The sequence below is a fragment of the Pleurodeles waltl genome, chromosome 1_2 (assembly GCF_031143425.1).
Source record: "Pleurodeles waltl isolate 20211129_DDA chromosome 1_2, aPleWal1.hap1.20221129, whole genome shotgun sequence".
Lineage (NCBI taxonomy): Eukaryota > Metazoa > Chordata > Amphibia > Caudata > Salamandridae > Pleurodeles > Pleurodeles waltl.
The window spans coordinates 293519040-293533396 of NC_090437.1; the positions used below are offsets into that span (position 1 = coordinate 293519040).

Genomic DNA, 14357 nt, shown 5'->3' on the forward strand with positions numbered 1-14357 from the left:
GGTACCAAGGGCCCTGATGCCAGGGAAGGTCTCTAAGGGCTGCAGCATGTCTTATGCCACCCTAGAGACCCCTCACTCAGCACAGACACACTGCTTACCAGCTTGTGTGTGCTAGTGAGAACAAAATGAGTAAGTCGACATGGCACTCCCCCCAGGGTGCCATGCCAGCCTCTCACTGCCTATGAAGTATAGGTAAGACACCCCTCTAGCAGGCCTTACAGCCCTAAGGCAGGGTGCACTATACCATAGGTGAGGGCACCAGTGCATGAGCATTGTGCCCCTACAGTGTCTAAGCAAAACCTTAGACATTGTAAGTGCAAGGTAGCCATAAGAGTATATGGTCTGGGAGTCTGTCAAACACGAACTCCACAGCACCATAATGGCTACACTGAAAACTGGGAAGTTTGGTATCAAACTTCTCAGCACAAAAAATGCACACTGATGCCAGTGTACATTTTATTGTAAAATACACCACAGAGGGCACCTTAGAGGTGCCCCCTGAAACCTAACCGACTATCTGTGTAGGCTGACTGGTTCCAGCAGCCTGCCACACTAGAGACATGTTGCTGGCCCCATGGGGAGAGTGCCTTTGTCACTCTGAGGCCAGTAACAAAGCCTGGACTGGGTGGAGATGCTAACACCTCCCCCAGGCAGGAGCTGTAACACCTGGCGGTGAGCCTCAAAGGTCACCCCTTTGTCACAGCACCGCAGGACACTCCAGCTTAGTGGAGTTGCCCGCCCCCCTCTGGCCACGGCCCCCACTTTTGGCGGCAAGGCTGGAGGAAACAAAGAAAACAACAAGGAGGAGTCACTGGCCAGTCAGGACAGCCCCTAAGGTGTCCTGAGCTGAATTGACTCTAACTTTTAGAAATCCTCCATCTTGCAGATGGAGGATTCCCCCAATAGGATTAGGGATGTGACCCCCTCCCCTTGGGAGGAGGCACAAAGAGGGTGTACTCACCCTCAGGGCTAGTAGCCATTGGCTACTAACCCCCCAGACCTAAACACGCCCTTAAATTTAGTATTTAAGGGCTCCCCTGAACCTAAGAATTTAGATTCCTGCAACTTACAGAAGAAGAGGACTGCTGAGCTGAAAACCCCTGCAGAAGAAGAAAGAAGACACCAACTGCTTTGGCCCCAGTCCTACCGGCCTGTCTCCTGCCTTCCAAAGAAACCTGCTCCAGCGACGCTTTCCCTGGGACCAGCGACCTCTGAATCCTCAGAGGACTGCCCTGCTTCCAAGAGACCAAGAAACTCCTGAGAACAGCGGCCCTGTTCAACAAAGACTGCAACTTTGTATCCAGAGGAGCAGATTTAAAGACCCCTGCAATCCCCGCAAGAAGCGTGAGACTTGCAACACTGCACCCGGCGACCCCGACTCGACTGGTGGAGAAACAACACCTCAGGGAGGACCCCCCGGCGACTCCGAGACTGTGAGTAACCAAAGTTGTCCCCCCCTGAACCCCCACAGCGACGCCTGCAGAGGGAATCCCGAGGCTCCCCCTGACCGCGACTGCCTGACTCTAAAATCCCGACGGCTGGAAAAGACCCTGCACCCGCAGCCCCCAGCACCTGAAGGATCGGAACTTCAGTGCAGGAGTGACCCCCAGGAGGCCCTCTCCCTTGCCCATGTGGTGGCTACCCCGAGGAGCCCCCCCCTTGCCTGCCTGCATCGCTGAAGAGACCCCTTGGTCTCCCATTGAAAACTAAAGGAAACCCGACGCTTGTTTGCACACTGCACCCGGCCGCCCCCGCGCTGCTGAGGGTGTACTTTCTGTGTGGACTTGTGTCCCCCCCGGTGCCCTACAAAACCCCCCTGGTCTGCCCTCCGAAGACACGGGTACTTACCTGCTGGCAGACTGGAACCGGGGCACCCCCTTCTCTCCATTATAGCCTATGTGTTTTGGGCACCTCTTTGACCTTTGCACCTGACCGGCCCTGAGCTGCTGGTGTGATAACTTTGGGGTTGCTCTGAACCCCCAACGGTGGGCTACCTTGGACCATAAACTAAAACCTGTAAGTGACTTACTTACCTGTGAAAATTAACAATAACTTACCTCCCCCAGAAACTGTGAAAATTGCACTGTCCACTTTTAAAACAGCTTATTGTGTTTTATGTGAAAAGTATACATGCTAATGAAATGATTCAAAGTTCCTAGAGTACTTACCTGCAATACCTTTCAAATGAGATATTACATGTAAAATATGAACCTGTGGTTCTTAAAATAAACTAAGAAAAGATATTTTTCTATAACAAAACCTATTGTCTGGATTTCTCTCTGAGTGTGTGTACCTCATTTATTGTCTATGTGTATGTACAACAAATGCTTAACACTACTCCTTGGACAAGCCTACTGCTCGACCACACTACCACAAAATAGAGCATTAGTATTATCTCTTTTTACCACTATTTTACCTCTAAGGGGAACCCTTGGACTCTGTGCATGCTATTCCTTACTTTGAAATAGCACATACAGAGCCAACTTCCTACAAGTAGTGTTAAGCATTTGTTGTACACACACAGGCAAATGAGGAACACACACTCAGAGACAATTCCAGGCCTATAGGTTTTTGTATAGAAAAATATATTTTCTTAGTTTATTTTAAGAACCACAGGTTCAAGATTTACATGTAATACTTCAAATGGAAGGTATTGCAGGTAGGTACTTTAGGAACTTTGAATTAGCAAAATAGCATATACAGTTTTCACATAAATCACATATAGCTATTCCCTCAGGGAGGAGGCACAAAGAGGATGTAGCCACCCTCCAGGACAGTAGCCATTGGCTACTGCCCTCGTGACCTAAACACTCCCCTAAATTTATTATTTAGGGGCGAGCCAGAACCCAGGAAATCAGATTCCTGTAACCTGAAACCAGAAGGACTGCTGACCTGAAAGCCCTGCAAAGACAACTGCTTTGGCCCCAGCCCTACCGGCCTGTCTCCTGACTTGAAGAAAACTGCAACAGCGGCGCATCCGACGGGTACCAGCGACCTTTGAAGCCTCAGGACTGCCCTGAACCAAAGGACCAAGAAACTCCCGTGAGCAGCGGCTCTGCTCAACAACAACTTTGCAACTTTTAAAGACCTCACTCTTCCTGCCAGAAGCGTGAGACTTCACCCTCTGCACCCGGCGACCCCTGCTCGAGCTCCACACAACCAACACTACAGGGCGGACTCCCAGGCGACTGCGACCTCGTGGGTAGCCCTAGATGACCCCCCCTGATCCCCACAGCGACGCATACAGAGAGAATCCAGAGGCTCCCCCTGACCGCAACTGCCTGTAACAAGGGACCCGATGCCTGGAGCAAGCACTGCACCCGCAGCCCCCAGAACCTGAAGGAACCGCAGTGCAGGAGTGACCATCAGGCGACCCTCTGCCTAGCCCAGTTGGCGGCTGGCCCTAGAAGACCCCCTGTGCCCTGCCAGCACTGCTAGAGTGACGCCCCCCCCCCCCCAGTCCCTCCATTGAAACCTATACAAAACCCGACCCCTGCTTTGCACACTGCACCCTGCCGCCCCTGTGGTCGCTGAGGGTGTGTTTTGTGTGCCTACTTGTGTGTCGTCTAAATTCCCCCCCCCCCTCACCCCCCCTGCTTGTGCTCTACAAAACCCCACTGGTCTGCCCTCCGAGGATGCGGGTACTTTCCTGTTGGCAGACTGGAACCGGAGCACCCCTGTTCTTCATAGGCGCCTATGTGTTTTGGGCACCTCTTTGACCCCTGCACCTGACCGGCCCTGTGCTGCTGGTGTGGTAACTTCGGGGTTGCCTTAAACCGCCAGCGGTGGGCTGCCCATGCCCAGGAACTTAGACTTGTAAGTGTCTTACTTACCTGAAAAACTGACCCTTATTAACCTTCCCCCAGGAACTGTTGATTTTTGCAGTGTCCACTTTTAAAATAGCTTATTGCCATTTTTACTAAAACTGTGTATGCTATTGCTCTAATTCAAGTTCCTAACTTACCTGTGTGGAGCACCTTGTATTTTATGTATTTACTTCAAATCTTGAACTTGTGGATCTAAAAATAAATTAAGAAAATATATGTTCGATGGCATATGTTGCTGCAGATACACATGTTGAGCACAGTCCGCTGCCTGGTGTTGGGCTCGGAGTATTACAAGATGTTTTTCTTCGAAGAAGTCTTTTTTGGTCACGGGACCGAAGGACTCCTCCCTCTTCAGCTCCATTGCGCATGGGCGTCGACTCCATCTTAGATTGTTTTTTTCCGCTGTCGGGTTCGGACGTGTTCCTTTTCGCTCCGTGTTTCGGTTCGGAAAGTTAGTCAGAATCTCGGAAGAAAGCGTCGGTATTGTTCCGTTCGGTATCGGGATAGTTAGGTACATCGACACCGATCATCGGAAGACTTTGGGGTAGCTTCGATCCCCCATCGGGGCCTGGTCGGCCCGACCGCGTGTGACACCGAAGCCGATGGAACGGACCCCGTTCCGTTTCTGCCCAAAATGTCACAGTAAGTATCCTTATACAGATCAGCACTTGGTCTGTAACTTGTGCTTGTCCCCCGAGCACAAGGAGGATACCTGTGAGGCCTGTCGAGCCTTCCGGTCCAGAAAAACACTCCGGGACCGAAGAGCCAGGCGTCTACAAATGGCGTCCACGCAGACAAAACAACGTTTCGACGACTAAGAGGAAACCTTCTCGGTTCCGGACTCAGAATCCGGAGACTCCGACGTCGAACAACAACAACAAACAGTGAGTAAGACGTCGAAAATAAAGACCATCGAAAAAACAAGAGCCCAGGGGACGCCACTGCCAACAGGCCATGGCTCGACCCATAAAACCGGCGATCCGTCGAAGGCGCCGAAAAAGGGCACGCCCATAGCGAAGACACCCGACTCCGGTCGAGGGACCGCCATGGAGCAACCTCGGAGCCGAGATAGCGGCTCCGAGAAGCAAAAACAAGATGCCGGCACCGAAAAACATCGGCACCGAGACACACTGCCGAAAGCCACAAAAATTCAGTCGGTACCGAAGCCGAAAAAAGATTCTCTCTCGGCGCCGAAAAGTTCCACACCTCCTTCCTACACAGAGGAACAAGGAATAAGTGGCCAGATGCACAGATTTGGACAAGAGCTCCAAAGTGTAGAATCAGACTACACACAAAAGAGACTGTACATCCAACAAGACACAGGGAAGATATCAACCCTTCCCCCAATAATGAGAAAAAGAAGGATCGGATTTCTCAAGGATGACGCACAACCACAAGCCAAAGTGGTTAAAAAAGTCACGCCTCCGCCCTCTCCACCACAACAGGCATCACCGGCACAAACTCCGCCACAAATGCACTCACCAGCGCAAACTACTATAAGTCAAGATAATCAGGATCAAGACGCTTGGGACTTATACGACACCCCAGTGCCGGACAATGATCCCGATTCATACCCCACAAAGCCGTCACCGCCAGAGGACAGTACCTCATACTCTCAACTGGTGGCTAGGGCAGCAGAATTCCACAATGTCCAACTGCATTCCGATCCTATAGAGGATGATTTTTTATTTAACACCCTCTCGGCTACACATAGCCAATATCAATGTCTCCCAATGCTCCCAGGGATGTTACGGCACGCAAAACAAATTTTTGAAGACCCGTAAAATCAAGAGCCATCACCCCAAGGGTGGATAAGAAATATAAACCACCACCCACAGACCCAGTGTTTATTACTTCGCAGTTACCACCTGACTCCGTAGTAGTAGCGGCAGCTCGCAAAAGAGCAAATTCCCATACATCTGGCGACGCCCCACCTCCGGACAAGGAAAGCCGAAAATTTGATGCGGCAGGAAAAAGTCGCATCACAGGCAGCCAACCAATGGCGCATCGCAAATTCTCAAGCGCTGCTAGCCCGATATGACCGCGCACACTGGGATGAGATGCAACTTCTCATAGACCATCTTCCCCAGGAATACCAAAAAAGGGCGCAGCAAATAGTTGAAGAGGGACAAACGATCTCGAACAATCAAATCCGCTCTTCAATGGACGCAGCCGATACTGCTGCAAGAACAGTCAACACTGCTGTCACCATAAGGAGACACGCATGGCTCCGCACTTCAGGGTTCAAACCTGAAATCCAGCAGGCTGTCCTTAATATGCCCTTCAACGAAAAACAACTTTTTGGCCTTGAAGTGGACACAGCCATTGAAAAACTTAAAAAGGACACAGACACGGCCAAAGCCATGGGCGCACTCTACTCCCCGCAGAGCAGAGGCTCTTTTAGAAAAACTCCATTTAGAGGGGGGTTTCGTGGCCAACCCACAGACACCACCAGCCAACAAACAAGAACCACACCCTATCAGGGTTCCTTCCAAAGGGGAGGTTTCAGGGGATATAGAGGGGGTCAATTCCCAAGGAGTAGGGGGAAAATTCCAAACTCCAAAAACACCTCCACCTAAACAGTGACTTTCAAGTCACACAACCCCTTCACTCAACACCAGTGGGGGGAAGACTAAGCCAATTCTACCAATCTTGGCAGCAGATTACAACAGACAATTGGGTACTAGCAATAATCCAACATGGCTATTGCATAGAATTCCACAAATTCCCACCAAACATCCCTCCAAAAACACGCAAAATGTCACTACAACATTTAGAACTTTTAGGACTAGAAGTTCAAGCACTACTGCAAAAGAATGCAATAGAATTAGTACCAGTACAACAAAAAAACACAGGAGTTTACTCCCTGTACTTTCTAATTCCAAAAAAAGACAAAACATTAAGACCAATATTAGATCTCAGGACACTAAATACCTACATCATATCGGACCACTTTCACATGGTCACACTACAAGACCTCATTCCACTGCTCAAACAGCAAGATTACATGACCACATTAGACCTAAAAGATGCGTACTTTCATATACCGATACATCCTTCTCACAGAAAGTACCTAAGGTTCGTATTCAAAGGAATACATTACCAATTCAAGGTGTTGCCATTCGGAATAACAACTGCACCAAGAGTATTCACAAAATGTCTAGCAGTAGTAGCAGCACATATCAGGAGACAACAAATACATGTGTTTCCTTACCTAGACGATTGGCTAATCAAGACCAACACAGTAAGAAAGTGCACAAACAACACCACATATGTCATACAAACCCTTCACAAACTGGGTTTCTCCATCAACTATACAAAGTCACACCTCGAACCGTGTCAGACACAACAATATCTAGGGGCAACCATCAACACATCAAAAGGAATTGCCACTCCAAGTCCACAAAGAGTTCAAGCATTCCACAAGGTAATAAGTGCTATGTTTCCAAACCAAAAGATACAAGCAAAATTTGTGCTAAAACTTCTAGGCATGATGTCATCATGCATAGCCATTGTCCCAAACGCAAGACTACACATGCGACCCTTACAACAGTGCCTAGCATCACAATGGTCACAAGCACAGGGTCAACTTCTAGATCTGGTGTTGGTAGACCGCCAAACATACCTCTCGCTTCTATGGTGGAACAGCAACAATTTAAACAAAGGGCGGACATTTCAGGACCCAGTGCCTCAATACATTATAACAACAGATGCTTCCATGACAGGGTGGGGAGCACACCTCAATCACCACAGCATTCAAGGACAATGGGACGTACACCAAACAAAATTTCATATAAATTACCTAGAACTGTTAGCAGTATTTCTAGCGTTAAAAGCCTTTCAACCCATAATAACACACAAATACATTCTTGTCAAAACAGACAACATAACAACAATGTATTATTTAAACAAACAAGGAGGAACACACTCAACACAATTGTGTCTCCTAACACAAAAAATATGGCAGTGGGCGATTCACAACCACATTCGCCTAATAGCACAATTTATTCCAGGGATCCAAAACCAACTAGCAGACAACCTTTCGCGAGATCACCAACAAGTCCACGAATGGGAAATTCACCCCCATGTTCTGAACAATTACTTTCAAATTTGGGGAACACCCCAGATAGATTTGTTCGCAACAAAAGAAAACGCAAAATGCCAAAACTTCGCATCCAGGTACCCACACCGCGAATCACAAGGCAATGCTCTATGGATGAGTTGGTCAGGGATATTTGCATACACTTTTCCCCCCTCTCCCTCTCCTTCCATATCTAGTAAACAAATTGAGTCAAAACCAACTCAAACTCGTACTGATAGCACCCACATGGGCAAAACAACCTTGGTATACAACTCTACTAGACCTTTCACTAGTACCGCATGTCAAACTACCCAACAGACCAGATCTGTTAACACAACACAAACCACAGATCAGGCATCCAAACCCAGCATCATTGAATCTAGCAATTTGGCTCCTGAAATCCTAGAATTCGGACACTTAGACCTCACACAAGAATGTATGGAGGTCATAAAACAAGCTAGAAAAGCTTCCACTAGACACTGCTATGCATCTAAGTGGAAAAGATTTGTTTGCTACTGCCATACCAATCAAATCCAACCATTGCATGCCTCTACAAAGGACATAGTGGGATACTTACTACATTTGCAAAAAGCAACCCTCGCTTTTTCATCTATAAAAATACACCTCGCAGCAATATCTGCTTACCTACAAACTACTCATTCATCGTCTCTATTTAGAATACCAGTTATTAAAGCATTCATGGAAGGGCTAAAAAGAATTATACCACCAAGAACACCACCAGTTCCTTCATGGAACCTTAACATCGTCTTAACAAGACTCATGGGTCCACCTTTTGAACCCATGCATTCCTGTGAAATGCAATATTTAACGTGGAAAGTCGCATTTCTCATTGCAATCACATCCCTCAGAAGAGTAAGTGAAATACAGGCATTTACCATACAAGAACCATTTATTCAAATACACAAAAATAAAATAGTTCTAAGAACAAATCCAAAATTGCTACCAAAAGTAATCTCACCATTCCATTTAAATCAAACAGTAGAATTACCAGTGTTCTTCCCACAGCCAGATTCCGTGGCTGAAAGGGCACTACATACATTAGACATCAAAAGAGCACTAATGTACTACATTGACAGAACAAAGTTAATCAGGAAAACAAAACAACTGTTCATAGCTTTTCAAAAACCACACAGGAAATACAATCTCTAAACAAGGCATTGCTAGATGGATAGTCAGATGTATTCAAACATGCTATCTTAAAGCCAAGAGAGAATTGCCTATTACACCAAAGGCACACTCAACCAGAAAGAAAGGTGCTACAATGGCCTTTCTAGGAAACATTCCTATGAGCGAAATATGTAAGGCTGCAACCTGGTCTACGCCTCATACATTTACTAAACACTACTGTGTAGATGTACTAAATGCACAACAAGCTACAGTGGGCCAAGCTGTACTAAGAACATTATTCCAAACTACTTCAACTCCTACAGGCTAAACCACCGCTTTTAGGGGAGGTAACTGCTTTATAGTCTATGCTCAACATGTGTATCTGCAGCAACATATGCCATCGAACTGAAAATGTCACTTACCCAGTGTACATCTGTTCGTGGCATTAGTCACTGCAGATTCACATGTGCCCTCCCGCCTCCCCGGGAAGCCTGTAGCCGTTTAGAAGTAAATCTTAAATCTTAAACATTTGTACATTTGTAAATAATTATTATAAACTTTTTATGTACATACGTATTCACTCCATTGCATGGGCACTATTTATAGCAAACAACTCCAGCCTCACCCTCTGCGGGGAAAACAATCTAAGATGGAGTCGACGCCCATACGCAATGGAGCCGAAGAGGGAGGAGTCCTTCGGTCCCGTGACCAAAAAAGACTTCTTCGAAGAAAAACAACTTGTAATACTCCGAGCCCAACACCAGGCAGCGGACTGTGCTCAACATGTGAATCTGCAGCGACTAATGCCACGAACAGATGTACACTGGGTAAGTGACATTTTCATTTTCTATATAAAAACTATTGGCCTGGAGTTAAGTCTTTGAGTGTGTGTTCCTCATTTTTTTGCATGTGTGTGTACAACAAACGCTTAACACTACCCTCTTATAAGCCTACTGCTCGACCACACTACCACGATATAGAGCATTAGAATTATCTAATTTTGCCACTATCTTACCTCCAAGGATAACCCTTGGACTCTGTGCACACTATCTCTCACTTTGAGATAGTATATACAGAGCCAACTTACTACATATACTAAATCTTTCTTACCATTCCCCCTACGGAGAATCCAAAAAGATGGACTACAAGGCAAATGCATGTTTCTTTCTTCCAGTTTGGCAATGAGATCTGTAAACAGAGTCTCTCTCTGGGCTGATAGACCTATACCATTTCAACATGCCCAGCATGATGTTGCTGGCACCCCGGAGGACATTGTGGGCACTCTTGCTCAGATGATGCATGATGAGTAGGAAGCAGGCATGTATTTTATCTGTTTGTTTTTGATAGAACAAATTGCATTGTCATATCGACTGGTATCAGCATTGTCCTTCATAGACTTGCCTGGATGCGATCTGCCATGTTCTTTGGTGTTGTACAGGCTTGGCTAATAAGCATGCACTTTGATGAGTCTCACTTCAGAATGAAGGCAGTCTCCGCTTTAGAGCGCTTTTAGGATAGGAGAGATGCACTATCTTCTTTGGGCTGTTGACCCCTGCCAAGCAATTTCTTCACCAGAAATGTTTAATATTACCAAGGCACACTGCACTGGTCCACAATGTCTGTATTGTGTATATCATGTACACAAAATCTAAACATGTATTGTTGCTAGTTAAGAATTATTCTTCTCAAGACAGTTAACCGTAGAGCATATTCTACTAGGAAGAAAGTTGTTACTATGGCTTTTCTTGGAAACTCCCCTATAGCTGGCATTTGTAAGGCAGCAATATGGTATACACCACACACATTCACAAAACACTTGTGTGGATGTGCCAGCATGCCAACAAGCTAGTGTAGTTTGTGCTGTTCTACATACAATTTTCCAGTCAACTGCAACTCCTACAGGCTAGCCACTGCTTTTATGGAGGGACTGTTTTATTGTCTAAGCAGAACATATGTATCTTCTGCCACACATGCCATTGAATGGAAAATGTTACTTACCCAGTAAGCGTCTTTTCATGGCATGTAGTGATGTAGATTCACATGCACTCTACCTCTTCCCCAGACTCCTATGGCTATTGCAGTTACATTATAATTGTATATACTTGTACATATGTTTTACATTATGCATGGACATCTTTCTCTATACTTTTCTTATCTAACACACTTTTCTCACCCGCCTGTGGGAAAACTATCTAAATATGATAAAAGAGAACATTGATGTAAGTGCGCAGGGTTGGTGCTTCAATGGAGATTTTCTGTCACTTTCGAGGCAGTATGGAGTCACAAAAGCTGCATGATGCTACTTAGTGGATTGTGTGAGCTCTGCTACAAAATATTCTCCAGCCCCACTCTGGCGCCTGGTGATTATCCTGAGGTGAGGGATCCAGCAGGCATTATATTTACCTTAATGCTTATATTAAAGACCATGGGAAAGGATGTTTTAAAATAATTTCTTTGCTGCTTTTCACAACCGCTCCATATAAAGGGTATGCTGCTTCCCTGTTTTATACAGCCTAAAGTTAGAAGAGGTTTACAATACAAAAGATAAATTAAATTGCTGCATTGATGATTGTGTAGCTTGAGACTGCTTGAGTTTCACATACGACCCTTCTAACTTGCAGTGAAGGTGGTGGAGTGCTTACTATATTGCATATACTCATTACCTCATCACACTCCGTGACCATGAAAATGCCATTTTAATTTTAAATCTTTTTTGGGTTCAGCTCTAGGTTGTGCGCCTCATTCCAATAGTCCACACTAAAAATCTTCTTTTTTTATTTGTTTTTAATTACTATTATTTTTGTTTATTTTTTTCATTCTTTCTTCCTATTGTGACCTATGGAATCTACCTTCAGGGCAGAGGTCTTCAAACGGGGGCCTCAAGTGATTTCGGGGGGGGGGGGGTGGGTGGGGGGGGGGGGGGGGGGGGCTGGCGGGGGGCGGTTGCCAGACACTGGCCAAAAGAAGCATTATACAGATAACAGTTTTTTTTTTTTTTTAAGCAGAGGCATGTTATTGCATAAACAAAAATATAACCGTACTTAACTGGTGGGGGTAGGGGGGGCATTAAAAAGTTTGGAGACCACTGCTTTAGGGTGTTATGGGTGAGGGATTTGATGTATGAATAGAATAAAGTTAGATTTATGTGGATCTATTACTGCTAGTCCGAGTGATTTCCTGCCATCAATAGACTTCCATCAGCCCCTTTGGTAACATACAAAGCTTAAACACGAACACTCACCATTCACGATTAACAACCTTTGCCACAGTGTGCACATCGCTGCTAAACTATTGTAGAAGTAGTGTCTACCTCTGTCCTTTGGTGCTACAAGTAGCTGATTGAGAGAATTCCAGATATAAAAGTAACGCTCTTAATAGCTGACCTTACCATTCTATATATTGTAACAGTTCTGAATGAAGGTGAGTGATGAATAATCTTACTGACTAATGCTGGTTGTAGATCATGGATTTTCTATTCATGCCTCAAGACAACATGTTTGCACTCTCCTGTTGCTGGAAGGAGTGAGGTTCAGGGAGCAGATTTAACAGAACAGTTGAGCTTGTTGAATCCTGAATCTTGGTTGTGTTGTGAACGCTTTACTGTTTATTAATTAAAACAGTTTTTTTTTGTTTTCCTTCATGTGTCTTTACTAATCATTTTTCTTTTTTTTTCTATAGTTTATACAACCATATCCAAGTTTCTAGTAATTTAATGTCTGGCTGCGATTACTCACTCTTCAAGGTATGTTAAATGTTATTACTACAGATGTTCTATTAAAGTATGCTCCATTTACTGCACATTTCTTGGAATTATTTTATTTAAAATGTTTTTCCATTTGTGTTAAGGATATGGAGGCATAGGGATCTTTTTCCCTTGTGATGATTGCATTTGACACTGTTCCATGTATAGTTCAATTTATATTTTGTGTGTTAATGTAACTTTGGCTATGGGTTGCTTTTTGTGTTTATTGCCTCTTGCCCCAGTAATCTGCTGACAATCCTTTTAAACCTACCTACCAGGTTTACATGCTGGTATTCAGCCCATGTAGAATGTCTACTCACAGATAAATGGAGTTTCTAGCTTAGTTTGTTACTCTAATGCGGATGCGAACCTCTGAAACAACAAAGGAAGATTTGATCTCCTCAACCTTGTAAATAGGAAATGTCAAACTGACCAAAAAGATATTAAGACATTTCTTATTGTCTCTTACTGGTCTTTTAGATGCATTAGCTCCACATTCAGACTAGTATTGCTGTGTGCAGTTTGGTGTTTTTTCTGCACCATAGGAACTGGATTGCTAGTCATAAATGCAAAAAATCTTCTGGTCTACATACAGGGATCCCAGAACACAGATGAATATAAAAGTTTCCAAAAATGTACCTTCTGCATTTTCCCTTCAAAATGCCAACACAATCATCACAGCCTCTGTAATTTTTCGGTTTTGTTTTCCGATTTAATAGATTATTTAAAACAGTACTGTAGGCTAGGAACATCAATAATAAATACACATGTTGAAGGGCAATTCAGCCATTTAGGATGTCCCAGAGAGAAGCTCTGAAGCCTTAGTTTTCCTCCTTGTGTGTGCGTGCAATGACTTGATAGGTTTCTGTAAAGAAATGGCTCCCTGTTGCAGTTACCCCCCACTTTTTGCCTGATACTGATGCTGACTTGACTGAGAAGTGTGCTAGGACCCTGCTATCCAGGCCCTAGCACCAGTGTTCTTTCACCTAAAATGTACCATTGTTTCCACAATTGGCACAACCCTGGCACCTAGGTAAGTCCCTTGTAACTGGGACCCCTGGTACCAAGGGCCCTGATGCCAGGGAAGGTCTCTAAGGGCTGCAGCATGTCTTATGCCACCCTAGGGACCCCTCACTCAGCACAGAGACACTGCTTGCCAGCTTGTGTGTGCTGATGGGGAGAAAATGACTAAGTCGACATGGCACTCTCCTCAGGGTGCCATGCCAACCTCCCACTGCCTGTGGCATAGGTAAGTCACCCCTCTAGTAGGCCTTACAGCCCTAAGGCAGGGTGCACTATACCACAGGTGAGGGCATATGTGCATGAGCACTATGCCCCTACAGTGTCTAAGCAAAACCTTAGACATTGTAAGTGCAGGGTAGCCATAAGAGTATATGGGCTGGGAGTCTGTCAAAAACGAACTCCACAGCTCCATAATGGCTACACTGAATACTGGGAAGTTTAGTATCAAACTTCTCAGAATAATAAACCCACACTGATGCCAGTGTTGGATTTATTAAAAAATGCACACAGAGGGCATCTTAGAGATACCCCCTGTATTTTACCCAATTGTTCAGTG

General features: G+C 45.3%; 1 protein-coding gene across 1 annotated transcript in view; it reads left to right on the forward strand.

The window, feature by feature from the left end:
• EIF4E (eukaryotic translation initiation factor 4E) overlaps positions 1-14357 on the forward strand; it is a 374004-nt gene that overhangs the window by 119471 nt on the left and 240176 nt on the right. The window contains exon 4 of the mRNA XM_069238309.1: positions 12715-12778. Coding sequence (XP_069094410.1) covers positions 12715-12778 — 64 coding nt within the window. The remainder of the gene's footprint in view (positions 1-12714; positions 12779-14357) is intronic.